At 47.2% G+C, this 20,426-nt stretch overlaps 1 protein-coding gene across 3 annotated transcripts; it reads left to right on the plus strand.

Annotated features, from left to right (window-relative positions):
• Positions 1–190: 190 nt before the first annotated feature.
• PPP1R10 (protein phosphatase 1 regulatory subunit 10) lies at positions 191–16,828 on the plus strand. Of its 3 annotated transcripts, XM_082346843.1 has the most exons (20): positions 191–331; positions 556–1,082; positions 7,358–7,476; positions 8,155–8,241; positions 8,388–8,523; positions 8,938–8,989; positions 10,809–10,886; positions 11,035–11,208; positions 11,427–11,532; positions 11,633–11,745; positions 12,234–12,334; positions 12,593–12,740; positions 12,817–12,975; positions 13,078–13,324; positions 13,487–13,550; positions 13,657–13,851; positions 14,006–14,081; positions 14,313–14,426; positions 14,591–15,301; positions 15,575–16,828. In XM_082346843.1, the coding sequence occupies exons 3-20, from the start codon at positions 7,370–7,372 to the stop codon at positions 15,682–15,684; spliced, it is 2,778 nt and encodes a 925-aa protein (XP_082202969.1). In that variant the 5' UTR covers positions 191–331; positions 556–1,082; positions 7,358–7,369; the 3' UTR covers positions 15,685–16,828. The 3 variants fall into 3 exon arrangements, with proteins under 3 accessions (XP_082202969.1, XP_082202970.1, XP_082202971.1); XM_082346844.1 differs by lacking the exons at positions 191–331; positions 556–1,082 and adding an exon at positions 1,093–3,235; XM_082346845.1 differs by lacking the exons at positions 191–331; positions 556–1,082; positions 7,358–7,476; positions 8,155–8,241; positions 8,938–8,989 and having other exon boundaries at positions 8,390–8,523.
• Positions 16,829–20,426: the final 3,598 nt, after the last annotated feature.

Genomic DNA, 20,426 nt, shown 5'->3' on the forward strand with positions numbered 1-20,426 from the left:
TTCTACCAACCTTTGGTGAGAAACGATCTCGAGGGCGGAAGTGGTGGAAGCAGAGGAAAGGGAGGTGCTAGGCCGCTAGGTCAAGCGCACGCGTTCGGGGGCCAGGAAGGAGGCGGAAGAGGGTACCCGGGGGAAGGGGCTGAGCGAAGGTTAAGGCGGGATAGCCAATCAGCTGGCGAGTTGTCTTCCTGGTTGACCAATGAATTCACGCCCCGCGCACAGTCTCTCGCCGCAAGGGCGTTTCACTAGCACGTTTGGGCGCGTTGGGCGGTGTCCGGATATAAAAGACTCAGCCTGAGCGGGCAGCCGCCATTCTGGGGTTCGTTTAGAGGTAAGTCTCGGCATTTTGTCGGTTGGAGGGTAAAATTTTGCTGGGACAGTTGGCCTAGGAAATGGGTTAGGCGAGGACTCGGTTGAGAGCCGTGACTCTCTTTAAGCGGCTGTGTTCGGGATGGGACATGGAGGAGTTTGGGGACAACAGAGATTGTACTTTTGGGTGTTTAAGAGCAACCCATACTGATTATATCTTTCTCCCTTGTGTTCCTTTTATCCCAGGTTTGAATTTTCTCGGAGAAAGACGGGCCGGCCACGAGGAGAAAAGAAACAAGCCGCAGCAACATCTAAGCCCTTGAAAGGATCCTGAGAGAGGGGGGAAAGGGAAAACAGCAGCCACCAGCCCAACCACTTGTGTCTTCTGCCCCTTCCCACCTATCTTGCCCACCCCACCAGCCCACGCTGCCTGGGACTTGAAATCTGTGGCCGAAGGACCGTCACCACATAACTTCAAAAATAATCAACCACCCTCCCTTCCCAAACCCACCCAAATTCACTCATCCAGCGTTTACTTTTTTTAATCCACTCAGAACTTTTTTTCTACGACCCCCCTCCCTACATGGAGTTGGGTGGGGGGGAAATGAATACTGAGTTGGCCTTTATTTTTTTTAAGGAGACTTTTTGATCCAATGAGGCCCCGCAAATAATTGAGTTTTGGGTCCTGGTTGGTGGTTTTATTTTTTTTCTCCAAAATTTTAACCCCCTCCCCCCCTGAGCCCGAGGTGCTGACGTCGCAAAAAAATTGGATAGTAAGTGTCGAATTTTCAAAAACCAGCCTTGCAACAAGAAATCAACGTTTCCCTTTGTGAAACCAAAAATAATGAGAGGAAGAAATGAGACCGTAGAACAAATAGAGAACTGGAGAAGGACCGATCCGGTCACTTAATCTCCATTAAAAAGGGCCTTTGGGTCTAAACAGTGTTCTCTCTCCCCTACCACCTGCCTCTTCCCTGCTTTGCTGCAGGCTAGGAGAGGGTGGAGGGAGGGCCCGCAAGTTAAGATTTTGATGGTTAACCCTTGGTAATCCAGCCAATTTCCAGACTGCCAAAGCCATAAGTGTTTGCTTTTTATAAGGAGGTATGGTTACCTTCCTCTCGTTAGCAGCAGTCTTCAAAAGGGTTAATGAGCTCACATACAAAAGATGGTGGATTTTGTGGCCCAGAAGTCCCACTTCTTTGTGTGTGAGACAAGCAGGGCGCCTTTCAATTTGCCAGATTAATAAGCAATCTGTACATAAAGATTGCAGGGTAAGGAGATGGGCAGAGAGAAATAGGTGGCTATGACTTTTTAAATGATTGTTAACTCTCAATTTTAATGTAATTTGTTTGGGGTATATTTGTGTGGTTAATATAGGTGGCAATCTAGGAATAAAGATTGCAAGACACTTAATTCAGGGCAAAATATAATCTTAGTGCCAATACATACAAGATACTGGGGAGGTAAAGAATGTCTTGTAATTGTTGCAGATTGCGTAGGTTATTTAAAAGCAAAAAAAAGTGATTAACATTTTAATTTGATACTTTTTGGTGGGAATACAGTTAAGTAGAGGGTGGAAAGGTTGGGGAAATGTGGAATTCAGGAGTATAATTTTAAAAGCCATTTAGTGCAATTGAATGCTAGCTTTCTAAAAGATTTGTGTCGTTAAAAGGAATTTTTTTCTTCCCTGCTTCAATATGGCGACTTTCTTTGTCCTTTTGTCTTCCAAGCGGCGTTGCAGGTTGTGTCTTGACCCATTTTTCTCCTGTCCTCCCACCTCAACCCTATTTGTTGAGAGGGGTCCAAGTCCTCCCCCCTTTCCCTTTATAGGGAGGATGGGGGGTGGTCGACAGTAGCAAGTTGAACCTCAATTGGAAATTCAGTTCTTCCCCGCAGAAAATTGTTCTTTTTGATATTTTAATTGCTTTTATTTTCACACTGCTCTTATTCAAAGTAGGTCAAAGACTATTCAGGATGGGGGCTGCTTTTTGTCTTTTGGTTTTTTTTACTAAAAGGTTTTTTAATGTAAAAAGCTACCGGCAGAGCCGGGATAGCTTTTTAAGTTTGAGTCCTCTTCTCCGTAACAAGATGGCGTCCCTGCTTTGTTGTTTTTCTCCCCCTTTTGCCATCCAGAGCTTAGGGCCGCCCTAGAAACTTGGTCAAGGGGGAGGAGCAGCATTGAAAGGTGATGTAATCAGCTTTCTTCCTCCTTTCTCCACCCTCTTTAAACTCCACCCCGAGCAGATGCCTTCTGGACTCTTGTGCACGCTGCTGCTAGACAGGAAAAGCCATTTTCCTTATTTTCTTTATAACTTTTTATAGCCATTATCTTAAAAGGAAAAAAGCTTATAGGAATTAGGTCTTGAAGCTGTCCGTCTCCTTGGGCAGCTTTAGTTTTTGTATTTAACGATCCCGAGTCTGTTGCTTTTATTTTCACCCTCTTTCATCACTACTGCTTGGAATTTTTCCCCGCTTCAGTTGCCAGGGGTGGAAACCAGTCAAAACAGCTATACTAGGACTGGAAGCTTTTGAGGGGAGTGTGTGTGAGCGTGTGTGTGTCTTATCTGTGTGTTGGGGGATACTGGAGGAAGACACAAGGGCTTGTGAATGAGTAACTGGAATAGACAACTGGGGCCTAATGACACTGAAATGTGCCGTTTCTGCTCAGGAATCAGTCCTTGGGCCTCTTGCGTTTGGTGGCTTTGTATGATGAGAATCTGGGGGAGAGTGGGTACTTTAGGACTTTCTTCTAAATCGCCCTTATTCCCGCCTCTGGGTTTGGGGGTAAGCTCTTTGTGTTCAGTGCTGTATCACGTTCTCCAGTTGCTTAGCTCCTGTACATTGGTACTAGGATGAGAAGTGAATCTTTAGGAAAGGAGGCGGCAGTTGTAAACTCAAGGCAGGGGGATTCAAGCTACGGTTTCTGGTAAGCAAAACCTTTCTGGTATTACATTTCACAACCTTCATTTCTTTTTTCCAAAGAGCCACCCTTTTTGAATTTCTTTTTCCTTCCCTTCTGAAAGAAATTCCTTAAAAACAATGGGGAAATAATGTCCTCTGCGTTTTTCAACTTGTGCAGCGGTGTAGCAGTTGGTGCATGTTCGAAAGCCGTGCCCTACCTGAGGGTGGTATTGGGTGTCCTGTCCCTTTCTTACCTTTCTTCTTCCAACTTTTTCAAAGTCAAATCTTTATCAGACTCTCCATATACTTGTCATTTTTTAAAGTCCTGCCCTGAAGCGTGAAGGTTCTAGGCAGAATTGGAAAGCCATTTTGTACAACTGTTCTGTGGTGACTTGGTGAGACTTTAGGGCTAATTTTCTACTGGGTATGGATTCTCAAACTATTACTTGTGGATTGGATGGGAGGGACTCTTCCACATGTCCTACTGACCACAAGTTTTTTATCTTTTAAGCAGTTTGCCATGTGCCTCTGCAGCATACCTTCCTTGGGAGCTGAACATTCTACCCACTGGGGTTCCTGAGCTCTAGTGAGCAGGGGATTATAATAAAGAAGATCTGCATTAACATGGGAGATGGGAAAAAAAGTCTTCTAGGGAAACCACATCCATCCAGAGAACTTCGGAGAACCTGATCCTTGTAGTTTGTGGCCACAGTTCTATCTGGGATCCTGTCCTGTGAGGGCAGGGGTGGGGGGTGACTTTACACCCTTATTGAAAGGCAAATAAGCGTTTGGGAAGGGCATGTGCTACCAGGTTTTGGAATGATTTTGAGGGGGAGGGGCTTACTACTTGAAGAGAGGTGCGACCTTGTGAATCACCTGAGAGACATAATTCAGTCCACTCTGGAGTCAGACTAGGAAATGCCTCAATTACCGTGGAAAGGAAGGGGGGAATGTAAGCTACAAAGCACTTCATTTCCAGAAGTGCTAAGACCTCCAAGTGAAGGTAAACTTGGACACCTTCCTCCTTTGTTAGAAGATTGTTGTGATTGTTTTTAAACTCGCCTAGAATTTTTGTCCTGAACCAGTTCAGTTCTGTTTCATTGGTGATGGGTATGGAGTAACTTTAGCCAAGCTACATATTTTTCATCTTATTTATTTTGGAGGCAGGAGTTGGTGTCACTTCTGGACTTAATTTTATCTCTGGTAAGAAAGAAAATTCCCCAGTGCCTTGTGTCTGCCGGCAACATCCTCCATAAGGAGAGCCCAGCTTTAGGACAAGGTGGAGATGATGCCAGGGGTTGCTTCCCCACCGGCCACCCCGTATGTTCTGCCTTCAAGGAAATTAAAACATATCATGCCCTGGATTATTTTTGGTTTCAGAAAGCTTCCTTAAGCTTTCGTTCCAGGCTCCAGATATGTTAATGACAATTGGTCACTGCCCCTCTTTCCCTGGTAAAGTCGTTTGCCTTTTCTCCTGTAGGGCTGTGCCGAGAATTTAGGCTCTTCATTCCTTTCCACTTGAGTGCCTTGGAACTTCTTTCTAAACGTAATGACTTCAAAATAAGGAAATAGGTTGTAAAACACTTGGGGTCCTTAATTTTAAATGAGTGAAAACTAATCTGCCTGGAGGAAGCCGTCATGAGAAAACCCCCTTACATTTTAAAACCACGTGATTGGTGCTTGTGAGACAAAATTTATAGTTTTGTTAATTATATTTCCAGAATGTAAATAATAGGAAAACTGCAGTGGAAAATGAATATTTAACATTTCTTCTGCTTTGTCTTCTACTTTTCCTTGACTGTTAATGTCTTTTATTCTTGCTTGTTGTGAATGGGAATTAAAAAGTTGTCCCTGGGTCCCATTCCCAGCAGAAGGCACTGGACAGAGTTTAGCTGTGTACTCACTGGTTGCTTTTCTCTCTAAAGATGGTTATTCTCTCTTGTCTGCTACCCTCTTAAGCAAAGGAACATTTGAGCTCAGGTGACAGTTTTTGTTTCTGAAGGAAGTAGGGGGAGCAGGCCTGTTGACTTAACTGGTGGGTGGGTGTGCAAAAGGGACTTTTCCAAGGTGCTGTGTATTCAACTGGGTTTGAATCTGAGGGGCCAGGTGTATTTAGGGGGCATTGGTTGGAAGTGAAGTTAGTTTAATTGAAAGCTTTTTGTCAAATTGCATATATTTTTTTTTTACTGATGATATATATTTTATTACTTTGGATTCGCTCATTGCTTTTCCAGTCTCCAGCAAATGGGGAATCTATTTTATGTATCACTTTATTGTATTTCTGTCCTTAATAGTGTCTATATTTCACTTTATAGTGTCTTACTACATGGGGAAAATTCCTTTATCCCCATGTCTGTCTCTGTGTATAAGAATCACCACACTTAAGTGGATTTGGCCTGTGGACTTCTAATTTATCTGGTATTGGACTTGAATGTTTTTTCCTCTGACCTTAGGTTCTACGTGTCCTCGTGGAGATTCCAGGGCAGCAGCAAAGCACAGTTAACCCAGACTTGCTCACCTCTCAGTATTTCTTACCTTACCTCCTCTCCCTGTATTCAGCCCACAGGTTATGATCTCAGGAACCAAGTTCCCCCCGTGCCTCTGCCTCTTCTTGGCCTAGGTTGTTAGGACCTGTAAATGTAGAAATTTATTGAGTTTTTTATTGTGAGAATTAAAAGGTTGAAAGTGTTATGCTTGTTTTTCTCTTTTGGCTTGAGAACAAATAGAACTAATTAACATGATCTTATAAGGAACCTGTTTTCTGCAGAAAATATAATCATCTTTGTAAAACACTGATTTTTCCCACCCTTCTGCCTGGCTCATGTGTTTCATCTCTGTACTAGATGTGGGATTCAGGAGGCTTTCTTCTTGCCTCCTTCCTACCCAGTGTTCGTCTTATTTCCCAAATGTCGATATTACTAAGGTGGCTTTCTTTTCTGCTTCTCAGAAGCCAATGTTTAGAGGCATTGTGGATAAAAATCCTAATCAGAACCATATTGATTCTAAATTACCTCTCTCGAACTTCAGTTCTGGCCTAGAAATTGTTTCACATGTCTCTGTCCCGTAACAGCTGTGTTCAGCTTTTAATTAACTCATTTTCTAACCTAGTCTAAAGCAGCTACTTAAAATTTAATGGCATTTTGCCAGCTTCTTGTTTTATTTGTTCCATTCTTTTTGGCTCCATGGTTTCTAATTTCAGGCCCTCCTTGGGGATCTTGGGTGGTGTTATGATTTAGGTGGGGAGTAGGAGTCAGATTCGCATCTTTGCTTTTGAAACCACGAACCAATCTTGCCCTTAACTTTGAAACAATAAAAACTCATGCAGTGTTTGGTTAATGAGTGACATTTTTTCAAGGCTTAGGAGGACCTGCTTGATTTTCTTTGCTCCATTTGTCTCTATTTCTGGGAGCCACCGCTAACTCCCGTAGGGGAGAGGTTCTGTTTTCAAGTTTTGTTTCCTTCTCTTTCACCTACAACTTTAGACGATTGTCTACTGGTGCAAGCAGAACATATCCTGCTACCTGTGGCGGTTGACTCTTTTTTTTTTTTTTTATACAGCAGGTTCTTATTAGTTATCCATTTTATACATATTGGTGTATATATGTCAATCCCAATCTCCCAAGCGGTTGACTCTTCATGGGCTAAGATAGAAAGGAGTTGACTCTTGGAAGACAGCCCAACATCCATGATTGGCCCAGTTCTTATCAAGCTATGGGTTTGGTGTTTTTTTTTAAGCTAGATTCATTAGCAACTAAGGAGAAACGGGACCTAATAAGCAAAAATGACTTGGAGAGTTGAGTGTTTGTTTTGGGAATGTGAATCTTAGCTCTGATACAATCTGGTGAAGTTCAGCTGTCCTAGGAAGGATGTAACTGGGAGCGAGAGGAGAGATGCTGCCTTAGTCCTCCAGTCTGATTGTCGTCCCCTTCAGTCATGTATTAACACAGTGCTTCACTTGCCAGGGCTGTTTTCTCAGTAGCGACAATGGTCTGTGTTGATTTTTCTTATCTAGATAATGGTGAGTGCAGTTGAATGTAGATTAAATAATCACTAATAATTTGTCAAACACAGAGATGGAATTTATTAGAGGGCAACTGGGGCTGTCCTTGCCACCCATTTATTCTGTGGGTTTGTTTTATCCTCTTAGAAAACCTCAACCATGGGTTCGGGTCCCATAGACCCCAAAGAGCTTCTCAAGGGCCTGGATAGCTTCCTTAACCGAGATGGGGAAGTCAAGAGTGTGGATGGGATTTCGAAGATCTTCAGGTGAGTCTGTACCCTTTGAATTCATTGTGAGTGGAGAATATTTTGTGTTGTAATATGACTATAATTAAGGCAGATAGCAAAAAATGTTCCCTAAGAGGAATGGGAGTCAGTGGAATAGGATTCAAATCCAATTATGTTAGAACTAGTGATAGGAAAAGATGACCCCTTGATCCCTGGTCATTATGGCATCTGGATATTTGGAGACCCACAGTCCCAAGGGAAGGAAGGAAGCAAGCAGGGGAGTCAGGTGACAGGATTCTTAGTTCTGTTTTGGGTTGCATTCTGCATGCCCCAAATGTCATTTTCCTTCAGGGATCCTCAAGTTTTCCAGGAGAAAGCGAGTGACTAAGCCAGTCCGAAGAGATGGTAGTTGAAGGCTAGAGCTCTTCACCTGGAAGCAGAATCAAATGTGTCCTGTGGGTTAGAGAAGCAGTGACACTTAACCTCCTCAGATCGGAGACTTCAGTGCATCTCCTCCGTTGTGTTCCATCCCTCTGGGTGTTTCCACATCAATCCTGATCCACCCCATCCTCCTAGGGGCCTGTGTGATCCCCCCACCCAGTAGCGAAGTCCCAAGTCATCAGGGATCTCGAGGTACTCCCGCAGATTAGAGACTTCTGCTCAAAGAAGAGGTGCTTTCGGGCTGCTACATTTCTAACCTTGACTCATCTCTTACAGTCTGATGAAGGAAGCACGAAAGATGGTGAGTCGGTGCACTTACTTGAACATTCTCCTGCAGACCCGTTCACCAGAAATATTGGTCAAGTAAGTGGGGACCTGGGTGGCTGGGTACTTCGAAGGCGGAGGGAGGTGAGGCACGGGGTTCCTGGGTTGTTGATGGGGGACTAGGAGGGTGGGGTATACTCCCAAGACCCAGGAAGGGCATCACAGAGCCTCCTCCCTGCCTGCAGGTTTATTGACGTTGGTGGTTACAAGCTTCTTAACAATTGGCTGACATATTCAAAGACAACCAACAACATTCCCCTCTTGCAGCAAATTCTACTGACCCTGCAGCACCTACCACTCACTGTTGACCATCTCAAGCAGGTACCTTCAGTCTTTATAATCCTGGTTCTTCCTTTTTGGTTTAGGCTAACAGATGAAAAACTCATATCGACTCTGATGTGGCTACAGTCTTGGGCCTGTGAGGTAGAATGGTAGAAAAAAATAGGAGTTTGGAATCAAGATTTGGTTCAAATTTATGTCCTTTAATAGGTGTGTGACGTGGGGCACTTTATATATCTGAGCCTCAGTTTCTTCATTTGTAAAATGGGAATGATTGAACCTACCTAACTGGGTTGTTTTAAGGAGTAAGAATGTCTCCAAGGGCTTTGTAAGAGAGAAGGTCTATCTCAGTGTTAGTGGCTGTTAAGAGATTGTGCGTTTGTGGGAGTGGTTAGCTCTGAGTGGGCTGCTTTTCCTTCTGGCATTTACCATCCTGCTGCTCCCTTCCTCTCGTAGAACAACACAGCCAAACTGGTGAAGCAGCTGAGCAAGTCAAGTGAGGATGAAGGTAGGGGCCAGTCCCTTCTTCTGTGTCCTGGGCCTTCTTCCGTTACTTCCACTCAGTTACCTTCATTTCTTAAGCTCTCTTGGTGTAAAAGGCATACACTTAAAATTCTTTGGGGGAAATAGTGTCATCCTAGAATGCCTCGTCATCATTTACTTCTTTTTCTCTAAATATCAATAAATAGAGCATATTCTGGGACCCTCAATGTCTATTTTCCTAACAACAGGTGTGCTTGTTCTACCAATAAACACCCTGCTGTAGGGCATGGGCAGAATCCTGACTGCTGGAGTATATCATAGCTTTGATAGCAACAGATTCTTTCCTTTGCTAAGACAAAGGGTTTTGGAGCTCCTGGCAAGGGCCATACAGTTCTGGCTTGAAGACAAAGCCTGGCTCCAGAAAGTCACAGGCTTTTCTTTAGAGAAGAAAAGGGTTTATATCCAAGAGTTAACCCCAAAATTTTATACCCAAGGCATAAACCAGGGAGCACAAGACACTGGTTTCCCGCAAGTGAGCAGTATTGTAGCAGAGCTGATCCCCGCTCTTTGTCTATGGGGAATGGTATGCTAGGTCCCTTTGGAAAGTTTAGCTAGAGGAGAAAACACTGGGAACATTTTCCAGGATAAAGGATCACGATTTTGTTTTAACTCACAGTATTGTTTAAGTGAAAAACATTCCCTAGCTTTCCGTTCTTTTAGTTGTATTAATTCTGTTTTTAGGTCCTTTTATATAATGAGCACTTCACTATTTTTCTGACATCTCAGAGTAGCTTTGTAGGATAAACTGTAACACAGAAGATCCCATTAAATCATTGCCTATCTTTTGTTTCTTCACTGAGGTATATTGGTCCTTGTTCCAGCTGGCTTAATTGTGTTGCTCTCTTTGAGTATAGGTTTAATTATTATTCTGTGCTTCCTTTAGATACTGAAATTTGTACATTCCTTATTGACTGTAGTTAAGTGTTACTGGACCGTAGTATCGATTGCGCCGAAGAGGTTTCAGGATATTCCCCCACTGGGCATTGGGGTTCATATTGCATTAGGTATAGGAGTTGGCAGTTGTGTGACTGTTTTAAAAAGTTAAGTTTTAATATTCTACAACAATTTCATTATTAAATCAGCCCATAATGGAAATGTTGGCAAGAAGAGAGGTCCCATAGATAGGAGATATTATTTGCCAAGTACAGAAGGAAAGAGCTACAAATGCATTTTTCCATATATTTAGAAATAAATTCTGTTTTTTATCTTTAAATTCTCTGACCATCTTTTTTCTCTAGATAAACTCTGCTTCCTTCATCCTAAATTGGTTTGTTTTTAAGTTCTTTTTTCACTCTTGCAACACTTATTTGATTTTTTTAAAGAGCTGTCATCACTAGTGACATTCTAGGAAAAAAGTTTCCCTAGAAGATCTTTTTTTACGAGGATCTAAATCTGCCTCCTTGAAATTTTTAAAATCTGGTAGCCCTTTGGATACTTGAACCCCTCTGCCTTTCTCCTTATTTTATTGTAATAAGTGGTTAGGGGAAGAGCATAGGCACTAGGTTCATTCTGCCATCTTCTAGTTTTGTGACTTTAATCTCCATGCTTCTGTGTCTATAAAGGGAGATTAAAAATTTTCAGGTTGTAATAACAATTACATGAGATGTATGCAAAGCAACTAGTGTAGTTTTTACAACATACTTTAATAAATGTTCCTTCTTTTTGCCACCCCCGCCCCCAGTGTTACAGTGGCATCAGGGTTGAAAGTTATCTGAATAGAGGAAAATTCCATGATTCAGTGTCTCTTACATTATTTAGGCATTTCCCCTTTCTCTCACCTGCAGAGCTCCGGAAATTGGCCTCAGTCCTTGTCAGCGACTGGATGGCTGTCATCCGCTCCCAGAGCAGTACCCAGCCTGCTGGTAAGTTCCTTGGCCCTTTATCCCTTGTATTTCTTTCTTTCCCACTGGGATGTGGCCTTCCGTGCCTCTAACCTGCTTTCTACCTCTGACTGACAGTCTTTTTCTTTATCTAAATAAAATCCTTTTCTGCTCTGTTTTTCCACAACAGAGAAAGATAAGAAGAAACGGAAAGAAGAGGGAAAGAATCGAACCACCCCTCCTGAGCGACCGTTGACTGAGGTGAAGGCTGAGACTCGGGCTGAGGAGGCCCCAGAGAAGAAGAGGGAGAAGCCCAAGTCCCTCCGAACCACGGCGCCCAGTCACGCCAAGTTCCGCTCTACCGGTAAGGCTGCCGTCTGGCCTCTGGAGGGTCTGTGGGTAGGTGCACAGCCCGGGCCTTATGGTGGAAGAGTTGGACTTAATGGTATGGTAAATCTGGAGAGAGGGAAGACTAGTGGATGGAGCGTTGTGGGAGTTTATAGGGCTTGATGAACGTTAAGGGAGGAAGAGTCAGGAGAGTGTGGAGTGAGTCCAGCCCCAACACCATGTCTTCTGCCCCAGGACTAGAGCTGGAGACCCCATCTTTGGTGCCTGTGAAGAAGAATGCCAGTGCAGTGGTGGTTTCTGACAAGTACAACCTTAAACCCATCCCCCTCAAGCGTCAGAGGTATGGACCACGTTCTTGGTTTTTGAATGGGCTGGGTCTGTGGACGTGAGGGGAAAAGAGTGGGCGAGTCAGGTGTTGTTGACCGGTCCCTTTCTAACAGTTCCGCAGCTGCCCCAGGAGATGCTGCGCCCCCTGCAGAGAAGAAATACAAGCCACTCAACACAACACCCAATGCCACCAAAGAGATCAAAGTGAAGATCATCCCGCCACAGCGTGAGTCTAAACTGGGGGGATGTGCTTTGCATTGAGAGCAAACTCTTTTCATGGAAGTGAAGTGTTTTCCTCCATTTTCATCTGGTTTCTTGGTGTCCTTTACTGTTTATGCCCCTGGAACTCCCTTCATAGGAGTCCTTCGTAGGATTGCTTAGGAGTGATTTTAGAGATGAAGTAGGGAGGTGTGCTGTTCAGTGACTGGTGGGTACGCTCCCAGCCGTCATGTTCATGGGGGCTGGCTTTGTCAATTACCTGAGCTCTGATTCCTATCCAAAGCCATGCTTGCCTGCCTTTGAAAGAAAGATAGAATAATGACAAGAATTTCTTGTGTGAATCCTCCTACATATGCTTCCTGGTCACCTTGAGCTTATTGTGTCCAGAGTTGAGGCAGGGTCTCTACTGGCCAATTTTCTGCCCAGATTTTGTCTATAGGAATAGGATTATTAAGGAGGTCTGATGATTCCATTTTATGCTCTTTTCTTTTGTAGCTATGGAGGGCCTGGGCTTTCTGGATGCGCTCAATTCAGCCCCTGTTCCAGGCATCAAAATTAAGAAGAAGAAGAAGGTGCTGTCACCCACAGCTGCCAAGGTATGGGTGCTGTGCAGTAGGTGCCAGTGACCAGGTAGAAAAGGTACAGGTGAAGGAAGGGCCCAGCAGCTAGGATGCTTGGGGAGGACAAGAGGAGCTGTGTCTCAGACGTAGACTGGTGGCAGCAGAGCACTGTTAGAGACAGAGTCTTCCTTTATAGGAACTGTTAGGAGATCCTGCCAAGGACCCTGGACTAATTGCCTTGCCTTGACCTTGCCTTTCCTGTCAGCTCATTAACTTCTTTTTCGTTCACAATAGCCAAGCCCATTTGAAGGGAAAACGAGCACAGAACCGAGCACAGCCAAACCTTCTTCCCCAGAGCCAGCACCTCCTTCTGAGGCTATGGACACAGAACGTCCAGGGACCCCAGTTCCCCCTGTTGAAGTCCCAGAGCTCATGGATACTGGTAAGTCTAGAAACTGGTTCAGGTTTCAGGGTTTTCTGAAAGGAAGGATCTGGTCTGAAACTACTTCTGTTTACAGCCTCTTTGGAGCCAGGAGCTCTGGTTGCAAAGCCAGTGGAGAGTCCCGGAGATCCTAGCCAGCTGACCCGGAAAGGCAGGAAGAGGAAAACTGTGACCTGGCCTGAGGAGGGCAAACTGAGAGAGTATTTCTATTTTGAACTGGATGAAACTGAACGAGGTTAGAGATCCAGTTTCCTCTATAGTAGGTGGGGTATAGAGAGTTTAAAAAGGACTTGGTTGGGCTTACTTTCCCTCTTGCTTTTTTTCTCCTTGGCAATAGTGAATGTGAATAAGATCAAGGACTTCGGCGAGGCAGCTAAGCGAGAGATACTGTCAGACAGACACGCGTTTGAGACGGCCCGGCGTCTGAGCCACGACAACATGGAGGAGAAGGTGCCCTGGGTGTGCCCCCGGCCCCTTGTGCTGCCCTCGCCTCTCGTCACCCCTGGAAGCAACAGCCAGGAGCGGTACATCCAGGCTGAGCGGGAGAAGGGGATCCTTCAGGAGCTTTTCCTCAACAAGGAAAGGTGAGCAGAATGGGGTTCACTTCCTGAGGTATTGAGCCCTTGAGGGGAACGTGCCCTGGGGTAATTAGAAGTGGGGTGGGGGTTAGGAAGAAAATCAAGGGCTTGAATAAATAATTTGACTGTCACTCTTTTTTTTTCTATCACCTTCTGCATTCCTGACAGTCCTCACGAGCCTGATCCTGAGCCCTATGAGCCTATCCCCCCAAAACTCATCCCCCTAGATGAGGTGAGTTATGTGGTGATGGAGGTTGTGATTGACATTAATGCATCTTTCATGTGAGACTGTCTCTTTACTCTTTGTTGGTCCTGATTGTTCTCTCCTGTCCTTTCAGGAATGTTCCATGGATGAGACCCCGTATGTTGAGACCCTGGAGCCTGGGGGGACCGGTGGCTCACCCGATGGGGCAGGCGGTTCCAAGTTACCTCCTGTTCTGGCCAATCTTATGGGAAGCATGGGCGCCGGGAAGAGCCCCCAGGGTCCTGGAGGAGGAGGCATCAATGTGCAGGAGATCCTCACCTCCATCATGGTACGAGCCTCCCTTTTCTTCCCCACTGTCTCCATTTCTCCTTACTCCCGTTCTGCTCACCTTCCCGCTTGCTTTCTCCTCGGGCTCTCCCTTCTCTGCCGGGTGTCACCCTTATTCTCTGTTGACCTTGTCCCTTAATGACCTTGCCTCACAGGGTAGCCCTAACAGTCATCCCTCAGAGGAACTGCTGAAGCAACCAGACTATTCAGACAAGATCAAGCAGATGCTGGGTAATCCTCAGGGCCGGCCCCGGGGCCTGGGCGAGGAGGCCTGCAGTGGAATTGGGGGAGCAGGGGTATTGCCACTAGACGGCAAGACATGGGAGGGGAAGACTGGACAGAGAGAGCAGTGCTCTGCCACGTTGGTCTGAGGGGGTCAGCTGGGCACACCTAAGCGGGAAGACGTCATGCCGCTCTTCTAGAATCATCTTGCTGACTGCTTCACTCCTTTTTCATTAACAGTGCCTCATGGACTTTTAGGCCCTGGTCCCATAGCCAATGGTTTCCCACCGGGAGGCCCCGGGGGCCCCAAGGGCATGCAGCACTTCCCCCCTGGACCTGGCGGACCTATGCCAGGTAGGTGGTGAGTGAGAAGTCGGAATGGGCTTGTCTGCTTGATTTCGGCCTGGTAACAGTACAGGATTGACCAAAGCCGGGGGTTGGTTTGGGTTGGGAGATGGCGGTCCCTGGGTGCAACAGGTAGCTGATACTGTCTCTCTCCCTTTTTTTTCCCCCAACAGGTCCCCATGGAGGCCCTGGGGGCCCTGGTGGGCCAGTGGGTCCACGTCTCCTGGGTCCCCCACCCCCTCCCCGGGGGGGAGATCCCTTCTGGGATGGCCCAGGTGACCCCATGCGGGGTGGCCCGATGCGTGGGGGCCCAGGACCGGGTCCTGGGCCATACCATAGAGGCCGTGGTGGCCGAGGAGGAAATGAACCACCTCCTCCTCCTCCTCCATTCCGAGGGGCCAGAGGAGGGCGCTCTGGAGGAGGACCTCCAAATGGACGAGGGGGCCCTGGTGGGGGCATGGTTGGAGGTGGTGGGCATCGTCCCCATGAAGGCCCTGGTGGGGGCATGAGCAGTGGCAGCGGACATCGTCCCCACGAAGGCCCTGGCAGTGGCATGGGCGGTGGGCATCGCCCCCACGAAGGCCCTGGTGGTAGCATGGGTGGGGGACATCGCCCCCATGAAGGCCCTGGCGGCGGCATGGGTGGTGGCAGTGGCCATCGTCCTCATGAAGGCCCTGGTGGAGGAATGGGTGCTGGTGGTGGGCATCGCCCCCACGAAGGCCCTGGACATGGGGGGCCCCATGGCCACCGGCCTCATGATGGCCCTGGTCACCGAGGCCACGACCATCGAGGGCCACCCCCTCATGAGCACCGTGGCCATGATGGCCCTGGCCATGGCGGAGGGGGCCACCGAGGGCACGATGGAGGCCACAGCCATGGAGGAGGTGAGGATGCTCCCTGTCCCCCACATGGCTCTTGGTGTCCCACACAACTTTCTGGGGAACGTCACTACCCCGGGTCTGCCAGGCAGAACATGAGGTCGCCTCGTTCCCAGTTCCCAGCATGCATGGCAGTTCCTTCCGTTAGCCCTGCCCCCAGGTCCCCAAGACTAGGTCTCTCTCAAAGACAGGTCTCAGGATGCCTTGGACGGGTGGGATGAGGGTGGCATTGACCTCTTGGCCATTTCCTATCTAACTATTCCACCATCATTCCCACAGACATGTCAAATCGCCCTGTTTGTCGACATTTCATGATGAAGGGTAACTGCCGCTATGAGAACAACTGTGCCTTCTACCACCCGGGTGTCAATGGGCCCCCCCTGCCCTAGGGACCACCTGCCCGCCCCGCCCACACCCCTGTGGACTGCAGCCTTGCTCCTTCTGCCCTTTTATGGCTTCTGTGAGGCCCATTTTCCCCTTTCCCCAGCTGATGAGGAGCCGGCCCCCTCAGTGCCCACCTGCCTGGGTTCCTGGGGGTTTTCTGATCACTGGTGCGCATTGATGTACATATTTTCCTCCAGTCTGGGGAGGAGAGAGACTGGACACATTCTGTACCCTGGACTGCCGAAGAGGAGACCCTGTTGGCTTCACTTTTTGAGGAGATTTGCCCTTTATGCCAAGCACCTCTCCGGTATTACCCTTTATGCCTGAGAACCTAAAGCTGGTTATCCTGGAGAACACCTCTACTCTCCTCTTGTGGGTCCTCCACATGCACACAGAACTCTGACACGGGATCAACTGCACTTATGAAATCATCCCAGCCAAGTTCATGCTTCCTCATGGGGTGGGGAGATGGTAAAAGGGGTATTGTGTATCCCACTGCACTGAGAGGACTCAATCAGGCTGGATTTGAGTTCTGGAACACATCATCCCCACTCCGCCCCTGACACAGGCTTTACATTGAGTCCTTTCTCAAGTAAGACGTTGCAATCTTCCGTGAACACCCAAGTTTGCATCATGGGTCTGCTAGGTTCAATGATGGCAAATTCACATCGACATCCGGTGAAAAGTTTTAGCTGGCATAGGTGAGGCCATTGGTGGTGGTCCACCCTTGCCTGCAGCTCATTCTGGAAATTAAAACACGTCAGTGAGACCAGCTTTTCATCAACTGAAGCCCGGCGTGCTGGGCATGCCAGTCACACTACACGCACTGCCTCTGGGAGTTAGCACGCTCCTGGCCCCCACCTGGAACCTTGTGGGTGTGAAGCCTCCAGCTCCCTTGCCCTGTCAGCCACCTCTGAATCCCCACCAGGTGCCTTCCTGGGTGGATTCAATAAGATGACCTGCCCTCTCCCAGCCCTCTCCTTCACCTGTCTCAGCATCAGTTGTTTTCTATGAAAACTGGATTGGTTGGGTTTTGTGCAGGGTCTTGGGTTAGAGCCACAATGGATTTGAGGATAAGTATTTTCTTTTTTCTTTTGGTTTTGTATATTTTGTACATTAATAATAAACAGTGGAAAGAGAAGTATTTAACCCCTGGTGTGCTTGGACTGTTTAAAAAGAAAAAAGAAAAAAGCCATTATCAGCTGTTGTTGAAAGTTCATTAATACAAACCTTTGTGGAATGTGGTTTTCAATCCTTTGTTGGCGTTAAGTGAAATACTGGTGAAGGAGTACTTTGAACATAAAATGCCATAGCTGGGGAAGGCAGAGCTCACAGATCACCTGAGCTGCAGAAGGTGCAGGCACATCCATTCTAGCTGATCCTACCAGCCCCGTGGAGTAGCTTAGGGAAGGGATTTACATGAGGTGAGGGTGGGCAGAAGGGAGGAGTAGGGAAGAGTGGCTGAAAAAGGAAAAATCTAAGAGCAGTTTCTGGGGAAGGAAGGAAAAACAGGTGGATCCTGCTTGTCCCCCAAAAAAGGGGCTCTGCAGGGTACAGAGAAATAGGCCTGCTGCTAGAAGATGTAGGATCAAGATATATTTTAAAAAAAGAAAGATTCCTGGGGAGACAGGAGGTTTTGGAGTCCAGAATATGGAGAGAGAGGATTAACTTTAAATAGGAAGCTCTGCTATTCTTGTAATTAGAAATTAGGAGATTACATTTTGGGGGGAGAGGGAAAGGGAGGGTAGGGATATTGGGGTATAGGTTGAGAATAGTGGTTTCCAAACTTGCAGCATTCATCAGAATCATCTGAAGGGCTTTTAAAAGAGATTGGGGGTGGGGTTCAGCAAACTTTCTGATTCATCAGGTCTGGGCTGAATTCCGGGATTTTGCATATCTAACAAGTTCCCAGGTGTTGCTGGCTGCTGATCTGGAAAACACTGAAAAGACACGGCCCTAGAACACGTTTCTTGGCTGTTGTTTCCAGGATTGGCCACAAGAGGGGAGCAACTTCCTAAACCTCACAGGCCCCACCTACACTTAGGCCAGTGGTGCTAATTTTATCTTCCCTTTTGCCCCTTCTCTGGAAAGAGGGTGTTCAGTCAGCCTACTGTTGCTCTTCACACTCGGAGAGGTCCTGAAAAGATGTAATCTAAGGGCCAAGCTAAGAGGTGAAATACCAACGAAGTAGACAACTCAAGTGAAAATAAGTTTAAAATTCTTTAACTTGGTCTTCCTGGTGGCGCAGTGGTTAAGAATCCGCCTGCCAATGCAGGGGACACGGGATCGAGCCCTGGTCTGGGAAGATCCCACATGCCGCGGAGCAACTAAGCCTGTGAGCCAGAACTACTGAGCCTGCGCGCCTAGAGCCCGGGCTCGGCAGTGAGAAGCCACCACAATGAGAAGCCCGCGCACTGCAACGAAGAGTAGCCCCCGCTCGCCGCAACTAGAGAAAGCCCGTGCGCAACAACGAAGACCCAACGCAGCCAAAAATAATTAAAAAAAAAAAATTTCTTTAACTTGTGTTTCTTTCTTTCTGGTTCCATCTACTGCCTGCTTCTCATCTTCTTCCCTCCACCTCCTGCAACAGGCCACAAGAACCTTTACAGAGAGCTTTTTTCTATTTTAATTTAAAAATGAGTTCAGCCATTTTCTTTCAAATTCTCCATGAAAATCCAAATTACCTGTTACTTAGATTTTCCTTTTTTTTTTTTTTAGGCAGGGAGACAGTTGGAGCATCTCATCCATTTCACTGTACCCACTGACCCATTTCTGTTTCTTCACCAAGCCTTGCAGGCACACCTCTCCCAACTGCTTCAGTTGGTCTGTTCTTCTTTTTTTTTTTTTTTTTAATTTATTTTTGGCTGTGTTGGGTCTTTGTTTCTGTGTGAGGGCTTTCTCTAGTTGTGGCAAGCGGGGGCCACTCTTCCTCTCGGTGCGTGGGCCTCTCACTATCGCAGCCTCTCTTGTTGCGGAGCACAGGCTCCAGGCGTGCAGGCTCAGTAGTTGTGGCTCACAGGCCTAGTTGCTCCGCGGCACGTGGGATCTTTCCAGACCAGGGCTCGAACCCGTGTCCCCTGCATCAGCAGGCAGATTCTCAACCACTGCGCCACCAGGGGAAGCCCTGTTCTTCCTCTCTTATTCCATTTCCACCCCCACCCCTAAATAACCTATTAACTTACTTACTATTTATTTATTTATTTATTTATGGCTGTGTTGGGTCTTCGTTTCTGTGCGAGGGCTTTCTCTAGTTGCGGCAAGCGGGGGCCACTCTTCATCGCAGTGCACGGGCCTCTCACTATCATGGCCTCTCTTGTTGCGGAGCACAGGCTCCAGATGCGCAGGCTCAGTAGTTGTGGCTCACAGGCCTAGTTGCTCCACGGCATGTGGGATCCTCCCAGACCAGGGCTCGAACCCGTGTCCCCTGCATTAGCAGGCAGATTCTCAACCACTGCGCCACCAGGGAAGCCCCTATTAACTTCTGACTTCTCTGTCAACCCTTCCCCAAGCACACCAGTGCAATCTCCAATTCTGAATCACCATTATTCTATTTCTCCCATTCCTGCTCCCAGGCAGTAAACATAATGTTGAAAAACCACGAAATCCTACCATCTTGGCCCAGTACAAATTACTAGCACTGACTCAACATTCACTGCTGCCTGGCAACTCCTAACTCCTCTCCCTTCTCTGGCACCAAATCTCCTGAGAAAGTGAGACCCATCCTATGTGAGCACCATTTCTGCTTCTCTTCACCTGAAAATATCTGGGTCTACATTATCTCCTTTCCTTTCTTAGAGGAAGGAGGATATCTCCTCCTGCTCGCCTCTCCTGGCATCTCCTCTCCTTGTCTCCCTCCCACCCACCACTCTTCACTCAGCAGCCAGAGCAATTTTGTGAAAATGAAAACCAGGTCAATTCACACTCCTGCGTACACACTGCCTTCTATTACTCCTAGAACCATATCCTAACTCCCTATCAACGTTTATAAGACCCCACGTGTTCTGGCCGCTGCTCAAGCTCTAAGCTCAAGCCATGTTCCTGACCAAGTCAAGCTCCTTTCAGCTTCTGAGCCTCTGCACATTCTGGTGCCTTCCTGAAGGCTCTTTCTCACCCATCTAGTTGGTTCCTTCTCCACCTAGGCTTTGGTTTTAATTAATGTCACTTCCTCTGAGAAGTCTTCCCTAATCACTCAAGCTAAAGGTGACCCCTACCCTTTCTTTCCTAACACCATGTTTCCTGTGACATGCTCCAAAGGCACCACTGAGTCCTACCTTTGCACTTCTAACAAACTCCAGGTGATGCTGCCGCTGGTCTAGGACACGCTGAGAACCACTGCCCTAGAGCAGCCACCCGTTCAAGCGTTTCAGCTGCTGCACCAGCACCGGCAGCACAAGGGCAACTTCTCACATTCCCAGGCCTCCTCTGAGTTGTGTACGGCCACAGGGCTCCTTCCCGACTTTCATCTTTCCCACTGTAGTGCTGACAGTCTTCCCTAAAACGTCTCTCACATGTTCCTAAAACACAGTCCTGCCTTGGCTCTCATGCCCCTCAAGGACTCATCCTTTGGTCATCCTGTCCACATTCTACAGATGAGTGAGAACGCCCAGGGCACTGGCATCAGAAAACTAGGGCCCCCAGCCCAGGAACTCTCCTTTCCAGGCTGGGTGACCATGGGCACGTCAGCGTCTCTGAGTCTGTTTCCTCATTAGGAAGGTGTGGAGAAGAGTAACTAATTTTTTTAAACACT

This window comes from Balaenoptera borealis (assembly GCF_965194805.1).
Source record: "Balaenoptera borealis genome assembly, chromosome: 12".
Taxonomy (NCBI): Eukaryota; Metazoa; Chordata; class Mammalia; order Artiodactyla; family Balaenopteridae; genus Balaenoptera; species Balaenoptera borealis.